At 28.0% G+C, this 22,480-nt stretch overlaps 2 protein-coding genes across 6 annotated transcripts in view; one reads left to right on the forward strand and one right to left on the reverse strand.

Moving 5' to 3' along the window:
• Positions 1-14,515, reverse strand: part of LOC126902844 (uncharacterized) — a 56,308-nt gene extending 41,793 nt beyond the window's left edge. Inside the window, exon 1 of one of the 3 annotated variants that reach the window (XM_050680507.1) lies at positions 7,857-8,290. In XM_050680507.1, the coding sequence (XP_050536464.1) occupies positions 7,857-8,157 (301 nt within the window). In that variant the 5' untranslated portion in view covers positions 8,158-8,290. Of the gene's footprint in view, positions 1-7,856; positions 8,291-14,051 lie in introns of those variants that run through there. The other 2 variants (XM_050680508.1, XM_050680506.1) reach the window with 2 other exon arrangements.
• LOC126902845 (uncharacterized) overlaps positions 1-22,480 on the forward strand; it is a 207,923-nt gene that overhangs the window by 9,749 nt on the left and 175,694 nt on the right. The window lies entirely within an intron of this gene.

A 22,480-nucleotide genomic window follows, 5' to 3' on the forward strand; every position in this document is an offset into this window, starting at 1 on the left:
GTAAATGGGGGAAACCTCCAAAAAAATTACAAATTTAAAAATCGCTAATTTTCGAAATTTTTTCAATTTTTTTTACTAAAAACTGCCGTAACTTTTTCAAAAATGAACATATGAATATAATATTTTTTTTTATAAATGCTTGATGTCTTTACCTATCATTTGGTATATTTTTTTTGTAAATTTGACCTTTTTTCTACCCACAAGGGGGGGATTTAAAATGACAACTTTTTCACAAAAAATTTACTTTTTCAACATAACTTTTGAAAATGTTCCGGAAGGTCTGACACTTTTATATATATCTTAAATTAAAGCTAATGTAATATACTTTAATTTGAAAAAAAAAAATTTGACCTCTGGACTTGTCTTCACGGCGAAAATGGCTACCGAATGCTATTTTCGTGTGAAAATTCTCGATTTTATTATTTATATTATATTTAACTTTATAATGCTATAACTTATTGAAAAGTTTATGGATCCACACAATTTTTTTATGAGAAATAATATTTTTTAATAAACCCTTTTTCATTCGACATACTTTATCTTAATCGAGATATTAATAAGGAACCAGCAGATCAAGTAGCTTTTGGAATAAAACACCAATTTTTTTAAAATTAAACACTATCTAAAGATTTGCATCGAAGCGTTTTTTTTTGATAGTGATTTTAATCACTGTCAGATATCATTATACTTGATCCAACTATGCCACGTCACCACTGTGCCGCGACCCCCCTGTGCTGGGTTTTTTTTTAAATTTATATTAAAATATTGTATTTATTTAATTAATTTTTACTTCATTTTAAAAATATAATCGACGAAATCTCAAAAAATTTCCACAAGAATGACTAACACATAATTTATCACAGAAAACATAAAAAGTTAATTTTATGAGATCATAAACTGATGTTTATTAAATAAAAAGGTTTAAAATCAGTGTGATCTATTAAAGAATAAAAATTTTTTAAAGTATTAAACATTTTATACATCTACAATGTAGATTCTACATGTAAACATGTTCTGTAAGTAAGAAAATAGGTATCTATAGTTCTTATGTTCATAACAATTGACCTGTTTCCTTACTTACTGAACACCATTATGTGTGTATTATGCATTGTATAAATAAAACCAAATATACATTTTATAACCAACCCTGATTAAGGCTCAAAATTGCATGAATTTGTATGTTATACAAAATGCTGGTTGTTTTTGAAACCAGCACTTCAATTGAATCAGTCATTTCAAAAACTACATTTGTCACTGATTTTTCAGTAATGACTTTGTCAAATTTGATAATTATACATTATTATGTATACTTATGTATTTTGTGTAAAGTTTATCAACTTCATTTTTATTAATAAAAACATACATTTATAACTAGCCCATATAGCTAGTTATTGTTTGGCCGCCGATCAAGTGCACCTCCACTTGCGTACCACTGGTTGACGCGATCTAAGTTGTAGCGCGTCAACGTGTATGGCGAGCCAGTCTGGCGCTTATGCTAAACGGTCCTATAACAAGTGATAGTGGTTCTCAATTTTGAGTTAACGTCTAAAGCCTGTGATTGCGGTTATGTTATAAAGAGAAATTTTGGGTGTCCATCAGCTAATCATCTTCAGGAGAACGTTTATTTTCCTTTTGTAAGGACGGAATGCAAAGTACCGTAACCAAGTTGCATATTAACCACACAAAATGATTTGTATATTAACATTTGTTATAGTTAATAGTGTGATTAATTATCAATAAATTAACGTTTCCCTTACTAGAAGAATAGTGTTATTAATTGTTTTCTTTGATTTAAGTTTAAAAGTTGTGTCCATAAAAGGCGAAAATACGTGATGGCCCGGCCAAGAGGGGTTTTCGAGTCGCTGGCATAATATTTGGTAGCAGTTTTTCATATAGTACATGTATGTTTTTCATTTTTTTTTTTTTGTGAACATAAGTATTTTTAGGCTTACGTTATTACGTTATCGGTTTTTTTAAATTTTTAATTTTCAGCACGGAAAGAAAAGCCGTATTTGGTTAGTTAGCGAAAATAGATCAGAGTAATAGGTAACGAGGGATATTATAATATGAACTCCGATAAGTAATCAACGTACGATCATCGCGTAATAAAATTCTTATCATTACTGTATTGTAGTACGTTACACATGGATTGTCATTTTTATGAAAAATCGTATCGTTGTTTTTATTATTATTTGTACCGTTGATTGTGTGGTCAGTTTTTTGTTGGTATTTTCTTTTTATATGAGTATTTATTAATTTAATTTATTATTGAAATTATTATATTTCTCTTAATTGTTTATAATGGCTGATGACGTTGTTTCTAGACTCGCTAAAGATCACGCGTTACTTAGGAGATCAACCGCAGTGTCACTCATTAAAGATGCGTGTAACGATATACAGAGTACATCATTAATGTAATAATGTATAATTTGAGACTTCAATTAATCAATCACACAAAATGAAATGTATACCAATAAAAATAAAATATATGTACCTTTTAAATGTTTAAATATACTAATGAAATTTTGTAGAAAAATGCATATATTAATTATATAAAAGAAACAGGAAATAATAAACAATATGTAATAATAATGTGTTAGACATAAGGTAATAAATAATGTGTAAGATTTTACAGAACAAACGGTAGAACATTATGAAATGTAGATCATTATTGACGAAAATGTAATAAATTACTCACTTAGACAGATGCGATCAGATATTCACAGAGGCACATACTACGTTTGACTATTCCACATAACGGAATATATGCGAGGAGTGATCCGACGTCCATACAATTATATTCACACAAAAATACAATATTTATTTATTTCAGCGTGTCCTTAGAAATATCAACGTAGGAAATTAATAATTTCACAAAATATACATGAGGTTTAGAATTAAATTTTATAAGTACATAGGCATACAGGAAAATCAAGTGATCATTCATAATAAGAAATATACCAAGTAAATTTAATAAAATCGATAATGTTTGTACAGAATTATATATTTTTAATACGTGTCTATTTCAGGAGTTAGGTTGGAGTTCATATGTATTGCCACCATACCATACCACTCTGGATAGACACATGAGGTGACTCAATCTCATCTATCATCGAAAACCGTCAAAACTCGTTGCATTATTATTATTTAAGAATTGACAATTAATTATAATAAATCCCATATTAATAAAACAAAGATCACTTTATTTTTCTATCATCTTCTATCTTTCTTACACGCCCTCGTACTCATACCCCGAGTAGTAATATTATTAATACAATAAGAGTAGTAGCTCAAATAAGCACCCAACCCCTTAATATTTATTTTATGTAATTTTTTCTTTTAAGTAACTTCAAAGTTCTCTCTAAGTTAATACGTTAATAATCTTTTTTGAGCTACAGCAAGTGGGTGTTCTTTTTGGGTCACTACATATGTACGATTTATCAAGTCGTGTTATTACTGAACGGGCGCTTAAAGAAAATTTTATCGTGGCAGCCGGCGATATAGACGCGCTTTGGTTTGAATTCGTCACCAAAGACGATACCGTAATGGATGCGCTGCTTAACTTAGGTCTCGGGCCAAAGAATTCATCAGCACTTTAGTTTAAAGTACGCGAGTGCGTAAATTCGATTAAAGCAACGAAGCTCAAGTATCAGTTTGAAGAAGACCGCGTTCCACCGCCGGCAAACGTGTAGGTGTTCAGCGAAACCAATTCGGGCGCGTGTTCAGTTCAAGTTATAGAAAGACGTCGCGCAAAAATTTTCGATATGACGCTACCCCGTTTTGATGGCGATTACACTGAGTGGTGTACGTTCCGTTTTAATTTACTTATTGATCAACAGAATTTTCACTATGTTGATAAATTTTATTTTTTAATTGGTTATCTCGAAGGCAGTAGCGCCGCAGACGTAATCAATAGTATTCCAGTATCGGAACAAAATTATGCATTAGTCTGGTCGACTCTATCTAACCGTTATGATAAGCCACAGAGAGTGACGACTGTTTTAGTCAAAAAAACGCTATCGGCACAAATGTTGCGCCAAGAAAGTATTGTCGACTTAAATACGAATCTTAAAACTTTTGACGTGAGTTTTTCTTTGCTAAAAGCATTAAATATACCCGATATAGGGTCGTTTACTTTGTTTGCGCTATGCTCCCGTTGCTTACAGACCTCAAGTCGTAAATGTTTCGAGGCTGAAACGGTACCGAATATCCCTCAGCTGACGATGTAATTAAAATAGTTTAAAGACGAGTAGCCGTTTTAGAAAATGTTCAAGATTGTCGCACTGTTCATGGTAATTCGAAGAATGTTTATAAAACTAGTCGTAATGAGCAGAAAAGTCGGCTTCAGGTAATGTCGCAGTTAGCACAAAACTGATCAATAAAGTATCGAAACAATGCACAGCAGCAAAGGTGAACATAAGCTAGTTAACTATCCAGTTTTTATCGATTAGACTACATCAACTGTGGTATACACGATCAAAAAAAAATGTATCATAATAAGGGTATAATAACAATTTTGTCAAAAATAATTGATTAATAGTATTTATAAGTAATAATGATTAATTATTAGTATATACAATAGTTAAAAGTTCATAATCAAATGCATATTAAGTATAGGTTGTAAAAAAAAAAAAATAATAATACGATAGTAAATAAGTATGTTAAGTATAAAATAAAATATTAAAAAAATTGTAACGCGTATCCAATATATGGAGCGTGTACAACAAATGATCAGTATACTGTTAAACACGGCACTTAAATCGACACAATGCGTCTGTGTGTATGCAATACCACATCCGTATACATAAAATGATACTCTTACGACAAAAGTACGTACATATATATATATATAGGGGTATACCCTTATATACTTCGACAATTGAAAAACTTTAGTTCCGCACTCGGCACAGAAAAAAAGTTGTCACCGATATCAATGATTAAACAACCACTAGTTAAATTATGAAACAATTTATTTTATAAGAAAAGAAGAAAAACCCGTACGCAACAAAACTAAAAAGTAACCAGTTAAGGTGTACATCGGAAAACGATCAGAACGCAATATCCGTAATCCATACTCGGCGGCGGCCTTATCTCGGTGTCAAGGGCGGGGAGACAACCGATTGTCATATTAATAGCTGGACGGCTGATTTCGAGAGAGACACGGGTGAGCGACAGCCTAAAGCGACGGGCGGTGCCGTGTCAATTGTTCCTATAACATTTTAAAACAGTATAAGAAAATTTAATGATACCTAAAAGATCATTTTGTTCTCTTCATATATAGTAATAGTCATTAAAAATAAAAAGTTCAAACATTTTTCGTTTTTCTAGAATTTTGTCCTATGTAAATTGAAATATTCCTGTTTGATTCTGTAAATGAATGGTATGGGAGTGATACTTAATGTTGAAAAATATAGTTTTGTTTTTGGATTTAACATTTTTAGTTGTTTTATTTATAACTTTCATTTGAATCCATGAGTTACAATAACAAAGAAATGTTGCCAACACAAAATGTACATCTTTAGTGCGTTTTTTTTTTTATTAGTATTGATACTGTAAAATCACTTGATACCTTACTTTTTATTGATAATCTAAATTCCTAAGCTTCAATTGTTAATCGTTGAACTAATTATTTAACCACCATTATTAGTATGAATTGTTTATGCCTCAGTGATATTAATAATTTGTATTTTTCGTGATTTGAGATTGTTTAAACGTGCTTTACAAATGTATAACTTATAATGTATATAAACAATGTTATAATTATTATAAAATTATGGTTATTTATTATATAACGATGTGAAATATAGTACTACATTTTTAAGACATGAAATTGTTACATGTAGATATGGTGTGACTAAATATTGAACATTGATCATGAATATCGTGTAACGTTTATTTCATTAGCCCTTTAAAGGTTATACAAAATTGGTAATTGACCAATAATATAACGTATAATATTTGTTTAACTTAAAATTAAAAAAATCATAAATGTAATGTTAAGCCTTTTTCGTCGAGTTTTTAACAAAAGGTCGTGTATAATTTTCAAAAAAAAAAATATATTTATTTAAATAGTGATAAAATGAATTTTTTGTTTTTGAAACGTTTCTTCTAAAATTAAGTAAAATTTTTGGAATATTTTTCATAAAAAAATATAACTCATAATTAAAAATAATACGTTTACTTGGTAAAAATGATAGCGTCGTATTAGATATTTTTTGAAAAATGGTATTTATAAAATTTATTATAAACCAATTTGTTGATTTTACATGCATCTGTAAAAATTTAAAATTTAAATTGATTGAGTTAAGTTATTGAAAATTGTCTACTGTCTTTAACAAATTAATTTTCTTTGAAATGCTAAATTTTGTTGAATGATTTTTTTCATTTCTATACTTTTTATTTTTGTATGAAATAACTCAACAATTTCAATACAATATTTTGATATTAATTAATAGTAGTTTTACAAAGTTAAATAATGTTTTTGTTTCAATGCTTTCATTTATTTTTTTTTGTAACTCTACTTTTTGTGTTAAAATATTAACTTAAATTTGGAAGGATATTTACTTCTGAATTATTGTTTTATGGATATCATTCTGTTCAGAGTTTATTAAATTAAATGAAATGTTAATGGGAGATCCTTCTCCATTAATAGTAGTTTTCTATTTGTATGTGTAATACAACTGACATTTGATTCAGTGTCAATAGTTATAGGTATATTAATATCATTAAACATAGCAAAGAAGTGTAAAGCAATAGGTGTGATGTAGTTATTTGCTGAATTAAAAGATGAACTATTTGTTTCAGCAATGTTTAACTTCGATTCTACTTTTTTGGATTCTTAAGGCAATTAAAAACTTGTAATATTGCAGAATTTATACTAGTTTATTTATTTAAATCTTATCAGTTAGCAGTGTGTGCATTAGGTGTAAAGTATTAATAGTTGTGTATGTGATAACCTCCGCCAGTCAACCGGTCAGTTATCTTGCCATCCTATTAATATCAGTTGACCGTACACTGAGCACCTGTACCACTATCTTGTATTCCCCCACAATGAATTTAAAATGATATGAAATAGTAAAATAAGATAGTTTAATCTAAATTTCATTTTATATAATGATCAATTTTTATTACTGCAATCGTCACTATCGTAATATTTTTAAATTTAACATTTAACAAAATAAAGTATATTTAAAATTATTCATTGTTTACACAGTCAATAAAAAAATTTTAAAGTAATTTTGGATCCTTGTTGAGGAATATATTTAAACCTTGTTTAGCACTTTTGTATTGCAAGGCCATTAGTGCAGTGTCATCAGGTTTGTAATCAGAAGTAATATCCCATTTCCAGTACTGATCATTCTCTAAAACAGCATAATTTATTTTTGATTTCATTAATTCTCGACAATTTAAGAATTGATTTTTGTAGTATGCATTACTCTTTTTACTAGTACCAAAAATCATCCACGTAATATTCGCAACACAGTCAAGAGGTAGAGTAGAAATATAATACTGTTTAAATGCATCACAAATATTATTTAAAAGTTGTTTAAAATTACTTACTATCAAGGCAAGTTGTGGAACATTAATTTTAATATTAAACAAACTAAATTTTTCTGAATAATCTATATTTTTAGTCATAATTGAAATTCTATCCAAAATTTCAATTTGATACAAACAATATCTGTCTGCAAATGTTAAACCAACGCTTTCAATAACATTTAAATAGTGAGTATAACATTGTATAATATTAGTATTGTTTTTAATACATGGTTGAATGATATCTCCTAATTTTTTACCAACTGTACCGTTAATAGGTACAGGAACTTCTATTTCATTTTTTCGTGTCCATGTCCAAGGTTTTTTACATTCCCTTGGGTTGAATAATTCATGAGACACAACATCGGGATCGTCTAATATAGTATTTTTATTGTAAGGCATAGGACAACGAGCTATATCTTTACCTGTGTAATATTCTTGTTTTTGTAATTTCAACTGTATAAATGCAGGATATTCTCTGATGAGTATATTCAAATCATCAATAGTAATAGATGTTTGATTTTCAGTATTCTGTCCCAATTCATCAATTGTATAAACAGTTATAACATTAAAAATTATTATTTTTAGTAAAATAATACATATTTTGCTATAATAGTTCATTTTTATCTGTAACAGTAAAAATATTCAGAAATTAGTTTAATTTGTTATTATGAAATGAAAATAAAATGGTAAATTTATCCAAAAAAAAATTTTAATATTAATTTTTTGTTAGATTCTAAATAAGATCCGTTTACTTCACAGTATTAAACAAAAATAAATGTACTTGAAAACTATAAATTTATACCTCTCAAGTGATTAATTATTTGTTTTACAGTAATGATTTATTTTTAGTATTTATATATATATCGTAATTACTTTATATGTAACCTATTTTAGCGTCATTATTTATTGGTTTATGTACTCTTTATATATTTTAATGTGATTAAAAAAAATTTTTTTTTGGTAAATTTTATACTTCATATTGAAATATTTTTAAAACATAAGTATTATAAAATAAGTTTCTGATAATGTGACAGTTCTTAGTCTTAAGTGTATACTTTTTTAAAGTGTATTATGCAGTTCTTTTAATGACAAAATAATTATATTAAAGAGTACTTTTCATATAGTTTAGCCGACATTAATATACATTTATTAAGTAATTCTGACTATATAGAGTAATTATTTTAATGGCAGGCACTCGATTTTTTCAAAATAATAAGTTGTGTGAATGCTATGTTTTTGCTTTTGTTAGCTACATAATATGTATCTATATATCATATTATGTATCTCTATATATGTTATGAGTTTTTTTTTTCATCCAGTATATGTTTTAGAGATGTCAAAATTATATTTTTAAATAGCAACATACAAATTTATCTAATGTATAAAAAAAAATTTCGTAATTAATAAAGTGACTGGTCGATAAATATTTTGGATTAATGTTACGGAATACGTTCATAATTTTATGATTAGGCGGAAAAAGGAATATGCCAAAAAATGAATGATGATAAAAATTGTAACTACCAAGCTTCACTTCAATTTATATTTTAAAATACAAAAAACTTTCAAATATTATTCCTAGAGTTGTGAGTTATTTTATTAATTAGATCATTTTCTATTTTATAAACAAGTTAAATATACATGTTGCAAATAAAAAAATTCTTAACGTGACAATATGTTCCTGTTCATTTTTTGTATATTTGTATATATTTATATTTCTACTTATTTTGGTTAAACAGAATGCGTATTGAGACGGCATTTAATAAATTATTTGAATAATTTGTAATTAGTTTGTGTGCGTTAACTGTGTTGTAAATGCTCATCGACCAACAGGTTTACAGATATTAAATTGTGTACACTCCACTCTCCAACCTTTCTAGTTCTCCGATGCATTAAAAACCACTAAACGTATCATTGTATTTACATTGTCCAGTGTGTAATAAATAATTTTTCTATCTTGGTTCCTGTAATTTCCGACTCTTCTCAAAGGCTCGAGTTTTCTAGGCGATTCTATTCGTCTGACCTGTTCGATACGCCGGTTTTCGGAAATAAGCTATCGTTGGATCTTGTACTCTAATTTTCGTCCAAAGCAGGAAATTTTTTTTTGTTGCGTTCGCTACAACATCGTATTTTACTTGAGTGTCCACTAAAAATAAACTAAACAAATTATAATTACAATTATTCTTTGTTTATACACCAAATAACATTTTTTTTGGTTCATTGTACAGAAATAGATTTAATCCTAGATGAGCATTTTTATATTGCGTCGTCGTTAATACAGTGTCATTTGTTTGCAACCAGAAGTAATACTCCGTTCCCAGTACTGATCATTGTCTAAAACAGCATAACTTCTTTTTGATTTCTTGAATTCCAGACAATTTAAATATTGTTCTCTAAGTTTTTGAACGTAGCCTTATTCCCTTTATTAATATTAAACATTTCCTCCCTGTAATTTGAAATACATTCATGAGGTACAGTAGACACATAATATCGTCTAAATATAGCATAATATTATATAATAGTTGATAAGTATTTTGTACAATCGAGTGAAGTACTGAAGTATAAGTTTTAATATTAAACAAATTAAATTTTTTTTAATAATCTATAGTTTTAGGCAATACTAAAATTCTATCCCAAATTTCTACCATAAATAAACAAAATCTATCTGCAAATGTTAAACCAACGCTTTCCATAACATTCAAATAGTGGGTATAACATTGTATAATATTGTTTTTAAGAACATGGTTGAATGATTTCTCCTTATTTTTTACGTATACCATTTCTTAAATGGTTTCTTAAATAACAACATTTGAACTCATACATTTGATGTTATTCTCATCATTTGTAGATCCATAGGTATGTACAAAATATGATTAGTGATAAAAATAGCGTTACCTACTTTCTTACTTCTAGTGATTTCAATAAATTATTAATAACTCTGAAATATTCGGGCAGAGTAGTTATTAACAAGTTATTTCCTGAATTAGATTATTTCATATTTTTTAAGCTGATTAAATATGTAAGTTAGCATTTTAAAAAAAACAAGTACATTAGGGTCGCAACATAATAGGGACGCAGCACAATTGAGTCCAGCATAGATGATACCTGACTATCAAAAAACTTATATCAAATGAAAGGAAAATAAATAAGGTTTCAATATAAATGAACTATTTTGATCTGTTTATTTTTCGAAAAGTTGTGGTAGTTTTTAATATCAAAATATTAACATGTTAAACAGTGATTTTTACATAAATATTACATCTTTTGATTGATTCAGTGGCCATTTTCCCATTTCAACTTATAATATTTATCATAAGCTTCAATTTAATATATATTTAAACCTCGGAGTATTTCCGGGAAATTTTTAAAAATTAAGTTGACAAAGTTAATTTTTTGTGAAAAAGTTTTAAAATTTGAAAATGTTATTTTAAATACCCCCCTGTGCGCAGATGAAGGGTCAGATTTATAAAAAAAATATATCAAATAAAAGGTAAAGACAGTGGCGGAGCTAGCCTGTGCGGAACGTGATTTGCGGGCTCCTCCCAAATTTTTTTAAAAGACAGTAGGGTAATAATGGGGATTCAGCCCCATTGGGGGAGTATGAGGTGCAGGTATATTGAATACTGTAATCAACAAATTATCATTCGAAGTCCACATTCCAGGTGTGTGTGTGTGTGTAATTATTTAAAATAATTCCTTGCAAATAGTTTTATCATTATTTTAAATGTTTATCATTTAGGTTATCAATTAAAAATTTAGGGACCTGGAACACGGTTAGAAAAGAGATTGAAGCCAGGTGATATTAGGGTGAACCAACTTGATGCTGCTTGCCGCAATCACGATATCATTTATAGTAAATACAAAAATCTAAAAGACCATCATAAAACGGACAAGGTGTTGGCACATCGGGTTTGGGAACGAGTGTTAGCCAAAGACGCTAAATTGCCTGAAAGAATCGCAGCTTGGGGTGTGACCAACGCGATGAAATTGAAACGTAAACTCGGTATGGATTTCAAACGAGTCGTGCTTGTGGCCAAACTCGATAAAAATGCTCAACAAATGGATTTACTGAGTGTGGCAAAACAATCGTTGAAGGCGGCACTACGTGTGGTGTAAAAAAAAAATTCCACTGCTCCGTACCATAAACGTTCCGAAAACTAAAGGCGGTGTACTACCGCTTATACCTATATTTGCCGGACTGTCGGCGTTGGGAGGTTTAGCCGGCAATGCTTATTTACAGAGTAAATCAACCATCGTCTTTTTTGTTGCTCACCGTTTAACCAATGTCTAATGTAGTGAATGTTACTAAAATTTCGTCCACATTCATTTTTTGGAAATTTTTTGTCTGTTACATAGCAGGGCCTTTTTCAATAATTCTAGTTCGCTCTGATTGGGTTAAAATTTTCGGCCATATATAGGGATCACTTATGTCGTAGATGTCTCTGGTTTCATCATTCACCTCAGCCTCAAATTGATAATATTTCTCTTTTTCTAAAGATGATGGTGTCGAACTTATTAATAACAGATCTTTCGTAAGCGGTGATCCCGGTACTGGTTTCTGGGCTGATCTCTGTTCTAGCTGCAGTTCTGAAGTAGCAGACACTGACGGGGGAGTTAATGAAAATGGATCTGCAGGGGTAGGATAATTATGTGCTTCAGGGATTTTTAAACTTGCACTGTCTAATCCTAATGGACCACAAGTAACAGTTTTCTTTGGAATTTCAATATCACTACCGTTCTTAGTAGTTTCAGCTTTTAACAACTTGGTTAATGTGTTACGAAGCTGCCCTTCAATTACTTTCCTATTTTCATTTCTTTTTCTTTTGGGATTTCCAGAATCATATTTTCTACCAATATCTCGATTGCGGGAAGCCATTGAAAAGTCAAACATAATATAATATAATATATAAAACTTTATAAGTCAATAAAGAATGAAGTTTAAACAACTGGCTGTTAACATTATCACCACAATTTACTACGCACTATAGGTTCAGTTATTTAATCACAATATAAAGCAAGTTCAAAATTCCTACTATTTTAAGATATCTAATGCAATCAATTGAGTAAAATATCAATACTATATATTGAATTTAATCTAAATGTATTGCAAAAAGGTTTTACACAAAGTAAAAAAATGTGTTCAAGGTCATACTTTTACATTTCAGTCCGGATTGCGGGGACTCGATTTAAAAAAAAAGTCGAGAGTTTTTGCTCAAATTTCCAAAACAGTGTGATCGAGTAAGTTTCAGTAATCTGAAGTCGCTTAACTCGAGCTTTTATTTAAAAGTCTCGCTACTGTCAAATTTTCTATAGTCTGTTTCATCGCAGCTGGTCAGTATGTTTCATGCTCTTCCCAGGAAACTACTTTGAGGCCCCATAAGACGTAGGGCTCCATAAGGCGCAGGGCCCTGTGCGGCCGCACAGTTTGCACACCCCTTGCACCGCCAATGGGTAAAGACATCATAGCTAATAGGCTATTTCCACATAAATTTTTAAAGAATATGGTATATAATTTAGTGTTTAGTATTACAAAAATCACAATTTATAATATGAATAACATAAAAATAGATTTTCTTTTATGATCCTTCGTATTTTATCAGGGTGTTAATATTTAAATCATTATGTAAGTTGTATAGCTTTTTCTAAATAAATAAATGTAATCATTTTCATGTAAATAATATATTCAAGTTACATTTTTAATTAATTAAAAGATATTGAAATAAAAATAAAATAAATATATACGATTTTGAAATATTTCACAATGATATTAACATGTAAAATTAGTTTAATCTAAATTTTATTATATTTAATGAACAATTTTTATTGCTACAATCATCGATGCCGTAATAATTTTAAATACAACATTTAATATAATAAACTACTTTAACAAAAACTTATTGTTTACACAGAAATAAAATAAAAAGATATAAGTTATTTTGGATCCTTGTCCGGAAATAGATTGAATCCTAGTTTATCATTTTTGTATTGTGTGGTCATTAATACAGTGTCATCAGGTTTGCTATGAGAAGTAATATCCCAATCCCAGTAATCAACATTGTCTAACACAACATAATTCAGTTTTGATTTCATTAATTCTCGGCAATTTAAGAATTGTTTTTTTTGTGTCTCGTAGCATATTTGATTATTATTATCAAACATATCATCCGTGACTTTTTCCACACAGTCAAGAGGTAGAGTAGAAATATTATACTGTTTAAATGCATCATACATATTATCTAAGAGACGTCTAAAATTTACTAAAATATGGAAAATTACAGGAATATTTGGTTCAATATTAAACAAAGTAAACTTTTCTCTATAATCTATATTATTAACTAATGCTAAAATTCTATCCCAAATTTCAATTTGAAACAAACAAAATCTATCTGCAAATGTTAAACCAACGCTTTCAATAACATTCAGATAGTGAGTATAACATTGTATAATATTAGTATTGTTTTTAAGACACGGTTGAATGATATCTCCTAATTTTTTACCAACTGTACCGTTAATAGGTACAGGAACATCTATTTCATTTTTTCGCGTCCATGTCCAAGGTTTTTCACATTCCCTTGGGTTGAATAATTCAGACGACACAACATCGGGATCGTCTAATATAGTATTTTCATTGTAAGGCATAGGACAACGAGCTATATCTTTTCCTGTATAATAATCTTGTTTTTGTAATTTCAACTGTATAAATGCAGGATATTCTCTGATGAGTATATTCAAATCGTTAATAGTTATAGATGTTTGATTTTCAGTATACTGTCTAAATTCATCATTTGTATAAACAATTATAACATTTGAAATGATTATTTCTAATAAAACAATATGTATTTTGCTATAATAGTTCATTTTCACTTGTTAAATAAAATTAGTAAACCAACTAATTATTATTAAAAAAAAAATAGCAAATTGATCAAAGAAAAAATTAAAATATTTAATTTATATAAGGTTTTAGATGATATTCGTTTAACTTCACTTTTAATAATTAGTATATTTTTCTTGAACATATTAAAATTTATACCTCACAAGTGATCAATTATTTGTTTAACAAATAATATTAAATTTTTGGGATATATTAAAATCGTAATTACTTTATATTTATCCTCGTGTAAGCGTCATAGTTGCTGGTTTACGCATTATTTATATATTTTTACATGATTAAAAAAAATATATTATATAAAAAGTGTTTGTTGAGTGTGACGGTTTTATGTCTTAAGTGTTTACTTGGCTAAGGTACAATTTATGATATATATTATAAAAACTATTTACCAAGTTAAATAATTATTAATATAGTAAAAAATAGAGAACTTTTTATATAGTTTTTCCAACTTAAAAAAAAAGTAAACTTTATTTGTTTGGGCCGGTGGTAATGTGTAGAAGATTACTTACTAAGTCAACACGAATTTTTTTTACCCTTGGTCAGTAACGTAGTGTACCATTCCAAAAGCTGTCTAAAATGGTGTTAGTGGATAGTGCTATAATAGAGTCACGGGTGTTAGAATAGGTTGCCCACGTAAAACCAGTGATCTATTATTTTTGTATGGTGTAGTCATTAATACAGTGTTATCAGGTTTACAACCAGAAGTTATATCCCTTTTCCAGTACTGATCATTGTTTAAAACAGCATAATTTAATTTTGGTTTCATTAATTCCCGACAATTGAATAGTTTTTTATTGAAAAGTTATTTTAGTTCACTGTGTGGAAATAGTTTGAAACCTAGTTTATCATTTATGTATTGCGTGGTCATTATTAAAGTGTCATCAGGTTTGCTATCAGATGTAATATCCCATTTTCAGAAATAAACATTATTTAATACAGCATAATTTAATTTTGATTTCATTAATTCTCGACAAATTAATAACTGTATTCCTATTTGTTGGTAGTATGCATTATTCTTTTTATCAGTACATATTTCCCACGTAAAATTCGCAATACAGTCAAGAGGAAGAGTAGAAATATAATACCGTGTAAATTCAACATATATATTATTTAAAAGTTATTTAAAATAAGCTAAAATCATGACAAGTCGTGGAACATTAATTTTAATACTAAACAAAGTATACTTTATCTTTTTTACTTCACTTTATAAAACTAATAAATTTTTATTGAAAATATTAAAATTTATACCTCGCAAGTGATCAATTATTTGTTAAACTATAATGTTGAATTTTTAGGATATATTTAAATAATAATTACTTTATATGTATTCTTGTACAAGCGTCATATTTACTGGTTTACGCACTAATTTAGCTTTGATGAGAAGGTATTGGTTTTACTATTGTTTTTTTTTGTTTTTTTCGTGCCTGTTACCACATTTTCTCAGCTCTCACCGAACCGTATCTTTCAATGATACGTCAAAAGAACACAAATCGTATCTAGTCGAAGACATTTCCCTTTAAAATTGAAAAAATTTCCCTCGTTCCACGCAAATGGGAGAAACCTCCAAAAAAATTACAAATTTAAAAATATTATTAATACTAATAATATTAGTATTGTTTTTAATACATTAAAAAATTAATTATTTCATCTACACTTTTTATTAGTTTTAGTTATTATAGAGGTGAACATAATGCTCATGCACACAGACTTGTTGTTCCAGTGTGCGCACCTCGTACCGAATTGTATTGACTCGGTTTACCCGCCTAAGTGTCATCAACTAGGTGTTATTATATTATACCTATCATTGTATAAGTGGTGGATCATCAATTTACCCCTATAAATGGCCAAAGAGTCCTGTCTTACGGGCGATATTAAGTAACACTCTGGGTCTTATGTTTTTAATATCTTCTTTTTCATGAAAAGGTTTACTATTAAAATCATTCAGCAGTGGACCGGGGGTCTTGATAAATATTTTAGATTGTCTAGTTACTACCAAGTATTTCTAGATTTCTCTGTGTTTTTTTCTGCACCGATTCTTGGGTAGCGCTTTGAGCGATTGCTCAGTGAGTCCTACCACTGGTTCTGGTCCAACATAGGTGTTCTCTACTCCTTTCCTGGCTAGAAAGTCAGCATTCTCATTTCCAGTGACACCGTTGTGTCCCTGTACCCACGCTAGTGTCACTTTGTTGAACCTCGATAGTGGTTCTAAGGGTTCCCTGCATTCGAGGACAAGCTTTGAATTCACCTGATCGTTACAGAGTACTTTCAAAGCCGTTTGACTGTTATTTAAGATAGTTATCCCCTTATTCTTGTATACCAGCATATTCTGAGCCCCTATTCGTATGGCCATCACCTCTGCCTGGAAAACAGAGGATGTTTTTACCATTCAAATGCTGACATTTATTCGAGACTTTAGACCCAAATTGCCAAAACCTACCTTCCTGATTTTTTGGATCCATCTGTATATATTACAAATTCTCCTTTCTTAGTCAGGTTGTTAATATTCCATTCTCTATGTGTAGTGATTCCTACTTTGTAGGAAATGTTATTTTTAAGAATAGGTATAATATAATCCAAAGATTACACCAAAAAGCCCTGGTCTATTTCTTTTATTATTTTACCGTATTCTGCTGTGTCGCTCTCCAAAGTCCAAGAACCTAAGTTGTGGATTCTTAGTACTGTGATTTGGGCATGAGCTTTGACCTCTAGATGCAGAGGAAGCATACAGATTAGTGCTTCTAATGCGACTATTAGTGTAGTTTTTAATGCACTAGTGATGGCTCTGGCAGCCATTCTCTGTATACAACTAAGTTCTTTGCTAGCTGTAACGAGTGCTGTTTTGATCCACCAGACAAGGGTACCGTACAATATCATAGGTTTCATCTACTCTTAAATTTTAATACTTTTAGCGATATCGAGTAAAAAACAAACCTACTAAATTTAATTTAAGTTAAAAACCGAAAAGGTCCCGTAATTGAACTAAATTATTATTGCTTATAGCATATCTAATTGTTAACATAAATTTTTTTAATTTTATCATTAAAGTTATGCAATGCGAATTAACGAAACTACTTAACTTTAATGCTTAAAAGATAATATATTTTATTTTTGTATTGACTATGTATTGACTTTTTGTATATGTCATTAACTGATTTTATGAATACTCAATATTGTAACTACTATTAATAATGTACACAACTTAGCTTTAATGAATTTGAAACTCTTATAGTGAAGTTGTTTAATATTAAGTGGTTGATCTAGTAAATAAATCGAACACATTTTTTATGAGGTAGAGAGTTTTAGAAAGGGCCGATTTTGAAAATTATAATTTAATTTGTAGTATTAGGACTCAGCCTTAATAGGAGCGTTTTACTCACATTTTTTTTTTGTTATTATCTACCAATAAAACGATTTAAGGGATTCCTGCTTAGAGCTGATTCTAATAGGCCTAACTTCTAGGCTACCTCAATTGGGGATATATTTTTTTTTAGGGAAAGTACTTCAAAGTATACTAGATGAGGAATAAACTTCATATATTTTATTAAAATAATAGTAGTAGTAATCGTAGCATGATAATAGATATTATTCATAATTCACTAATATATGAAAGGAGCTTTCGTTAGACAACCGAGTGGTCGGTCGATAGACGTTTTATTATCCAACATAACTATTCAATCTATGTCAAAGCATTCAAAAGTAGTTTCACAACCAATTGATTTTTTTCTTAAATTTTCAAGGTTTATTCTTTACGCTTTATTTAGATTCAAATAATTTTTTTATGAAATTACAATGAAAAAATTATAGCTCAGTGGGGTCAATGCACAGTAAGGACGAGACATAAATGGGACAAGTATAGATGATATAATGATAGTGATTAAAATCACTATTGTAAGAAACGCTTTGATGCAAATTTGTAGATAGAGTTTAATTTTAAGAAATTGGTGGATAATCACAAAAGCAACATTAACTCCTATTTCCTTAATTATATCCCGATTAGTAGTTCTTTGATTTAAAAGTATAATGATTGAATAAATATCTATTAAAGCAATTCAAAGTAAAAAATTGTTATTTAATAACCTAGTGTTATAATTTATTCGGAGAAATTATAAAAATCTATAGTGTTATTACATTTTTCTATTTTTGATATTATTACTAATTACATATAAAATAATAATTAAAAAAAAAATTGTTTTGAAATAATTATTGATTTTAGTTTTTTAATACGTTAAAAATTATCTGTGCAAATGTAATTTTTGGCCTATTTTTTGTTCTTTTAAAGTTAATTTTGTGAAAATTTTATAATTACTATTTATAATAAATTTATCAGTAAAGCTCAATATTGTTTTATCTTAATAGATCACTTAAATAGAAATCATAGTTACAGTTTTTTAGTAACTTATGGCGTTTAAAAAGATTCTAAAATTGAAATATTTAGAACTTAATTCATTTTAATGATTTTCTTTAACTAAAAAAAAAATGAAATTTTGTTAAAAAAAATCTCAATTGAGTGTTTTAAATTTGATTATAATTTTTAAAATACATTGTTAAATTCAGGTGATACTAAAAATAATTTCTTTAAGAAATGATTTATATACCAACATGTTACTAAAAAATTTGGAATATCATATTAGCACAAACAAATAGAGTTAAAAAAGTAATAAATTACACGGTTAAATTATTTAATTTTGTAGTTGAAACCTATTATCATATCAAACCTAATTCGACAATAAATACTTTAAAAATTAGAAACGAATGATTTTAATTGTCTATATGGATAAAGCTGGTTAAACAACATTATATTTGTAAAAGAAAATTTTTTTCGATCAAAAAAATTAATTAAGTGAAAGTTGATAAAATCAATGATAGCCACAAAAAAACACATAGTAAAATAATTTTAATATCAATAGAATTTTCTTTTCACGAGGAGAGACTACAGAGTTAGAGTCCATGATATTCAATGAATTTAAATGAAATAAAAATCAAATGAGTTTGAAAATATTTTTCTAACTTTAAAAGAATAAAGAAAAAAATGCAACAAATCATTGTCACGGACTATGATTGGAACTTCTTACCCCAAGTGTTATTGATACAAGAGTTACATCGGGAACTATAAATCACATTAGTCAGATGATAAAAATGTCAATTTAAGCTAGTTCATATTTCAATGTTATTTTTCTTGATTTAAGAGAATCAAAAAAATTTTAAAAAGTTTACCTTTCTATACTATGTCAATTAGATTTACATAATATTTATGAAAATCAGAGTATCCCCTTTTTAAAGTGTTTTAAAATAAAATAAAATACAAAACCGACAATTTTAACATTGAAGACGATCTATATCTCGAAACTCTTTTTCATCTTAAAGTATATTACATAAGTTTTACTATAAGATATGCAAAGAGTGTTAGTATTTCCAGAACACTTTCAGATTTTCAAAAAATTGTATATCAAATGAAAGGGAAATATATAAGGTTTCAATATAAAAAACTATTTTGATCGGTTTATTTTTCAAAAAATATGACAGTTTTTAGTATCAAAATATTAACATGTTAAACAGTGATTTTGTCATAAAAATGACATTTTTTGTTCGATTCGGCGATCTTTTTCCCATTTTGAACTTATTAAATATATCATAAGTTTTAATTTAACATATATTTTAAGCTGGTAGTATTTTTGATACATTTTTAAATGTTAATTTTAAATTTAATTTATTTTGTTAAATGTTAAATTTAAAAGTATTACGTCAGGGACGATTGCAGCAATAAAAATTGTTCATTAAATAAAATAAAATTTAGATTAAACTAATTTTACTAGTTAATATCATTGTGAAATATTTTAAACTCATATTTATTTATGTTATTTTTATTTCAATATCTTTTCATGAATTAGAAATGTAATTGGAATATATTATTTACATGAAAATTAATACATTTTTTAGCTTCGATGCGAACCTGAGAAGGTATTATTTTTGCCATGATATGTTTTTTCTTTTTTACAACTTTTTCTCAGCTCTCACTGGAACAATTTCTTTCAACAATACGTCAAAATCAAAAATCGTATCTAGTTGAAGTCATTACCCTTAAAAATTGAAAAATTTTCCCTCGTTTTCCGCAAAGGTGGGAAATATCCAAAAAAATTATAAATTTAAAAGTTGGTGAATTTTGTCATTTTTTTCACTTTTGTTTCTTAAAACTTTCATAACTTCTTCAATTAACAAAACAGCATAATTATTTTTATATTAAAACTTTAGATATTTTCTTTTCATTTGATATCATTTTTTTTGAAAATGTAACACTTAACCTGCTCATTAGAGGGGGATTTAAAATTGCAACTTTTTTACAAAAACTAACTTTTTCAACTTAATTTTAAAATGTTCGAATATACTGCGTCCTTTAAACATATATCATATTAAAGCTTATTTTATGTACTATAAAATGATGGAACGCAAGCGTAAAAGTCCTCAATGTCTCTTCTTTAGAGACAGTTCAGGTAATTCAAAGCGTAATTCAAAATTATAGTTTTTAAATTAAGTATGAAATTGTGAGGCCAGCTATGATGTATGGTTCATAGTGATGGGACGTTAAGTAAAGTAGAGCAGAGAATAAGTGTTGCAGAGATGAGATTGCTTAGTTGGATGAGTGGATTGACTAGAGAAGATAAAATAAGGAACAAGTATATAAGAGTGAGTATAGGTGTAATTGAAGAAGGATGTCATTGGATGTGATTATATCACATTATGAGGATGGCTGATGTAAACGTAGATGATGTGGGAGATCGTGTCAAGTGGAAGTTTAGGATAAGGGTGGGTGATCCCAAGTAGTTGGGATTAAGGCAAGGAAAAGGAAGAAGATTACCAGAAATTCCGATGGCAATTAACATAATATGATTGTTGTTTGGGAATGTACAATTTAGCGTTTAGTTGTGTTTATACAATATAGCGTCAAATTAATTACCTACTCTATCGGTTGTATATTAATATACAATACACTTTAATGATACAATAAATAAACAAACTCACACATACACACATATGCATTTATAACATTGTGTCTAATGTAAGTATAGCATGATAAAATTAACCGTAAAATGAAAAAAATGGAAAATAAATTTTAGTACTCAAATTAAATGTAATGTAACTCGAAAAATATTTGTTTAAATGATTATTAATATATTAAAACTAAGAAAATCGACATATTTAACTTATTTTTTTTATCCTTTAAAGTTGATTTTTGTGAAAGTTAATAACTAAAAAAAAAATGATTTATTACAATAACTTTTAGCAAAATAATTTGCAAGTTTGTAATTGACATCATTAAATTAGATGATTTAAATTTATGAGAATTAAAAAAATTGTACCGTTAAGATTAATATGCAGTCAGAAAGTTTTATATTTACTATTTATTGTAAATTTATCAGAAAAGCTCAATATTTTTTTGCAGTTTTATCGTAGTAGATAACTTAAATAGAAGTAATAGTAATCATTTCCTAGTAACTTTAACTAAATGAACCAATCAAAATAAAGTTGTTAAAAAGATTTACTCAATTGAGCGTAATATAAAATTTGATTATAATTGTAAAAATCCATCGTTAAATTCAGGTAAAACTAAAAATCATTTTTTTTTAAATTTATGATTTATATAGTAAGATGTTACCAAAAAATTTGGAATGTTATAAACTGGTAGTAGCACACACAAATAGAGTTAAAAAATTAATAAATTACAAAGTAAAATTATTTACTTTTGTAGTTGAATACTTTTATCATATCAAATCTAATAAAAAATAATATCAAATGAAAGGAAATTATCTAAGGTTTCAATATAAAAAATATTATTTCGATTTGTAAATATATGAAAAGGTATAGCAGTTTTAAGTACAAAAAACATCACGATTGAACGTGATTTTTATCGCAAACAATACATTTTTTTTTTTAATTTCGACAGCCATTTGCACATAGAAGATAAGGTGTCGGGACAAATTTTTTTTTTTCATTTTATAGTACATAAAATAAGCTTTAATATGATATATGTTTAAAGGACGCAGTATATTCGAACATTTT

Source organism: Daktulosphaira vitifoliae, unplaced genomic scaffold, assembly GCF_025091365.1.
Source record: "Daktulosphaira vitifoliae isolate Bord-2020 unplaced genomic scaffold, ASM2509136v1 Scaffold_3, whole genome shotgun sequence".
Taxonomy (NCBI): domain Eukaryota; kingdom Metazoa; phylum Arthropoda; class Insecta; order Hemiptera; family Phylloxeridae; genus Daktulosphaira; species Daktulosphaira vitifoliae.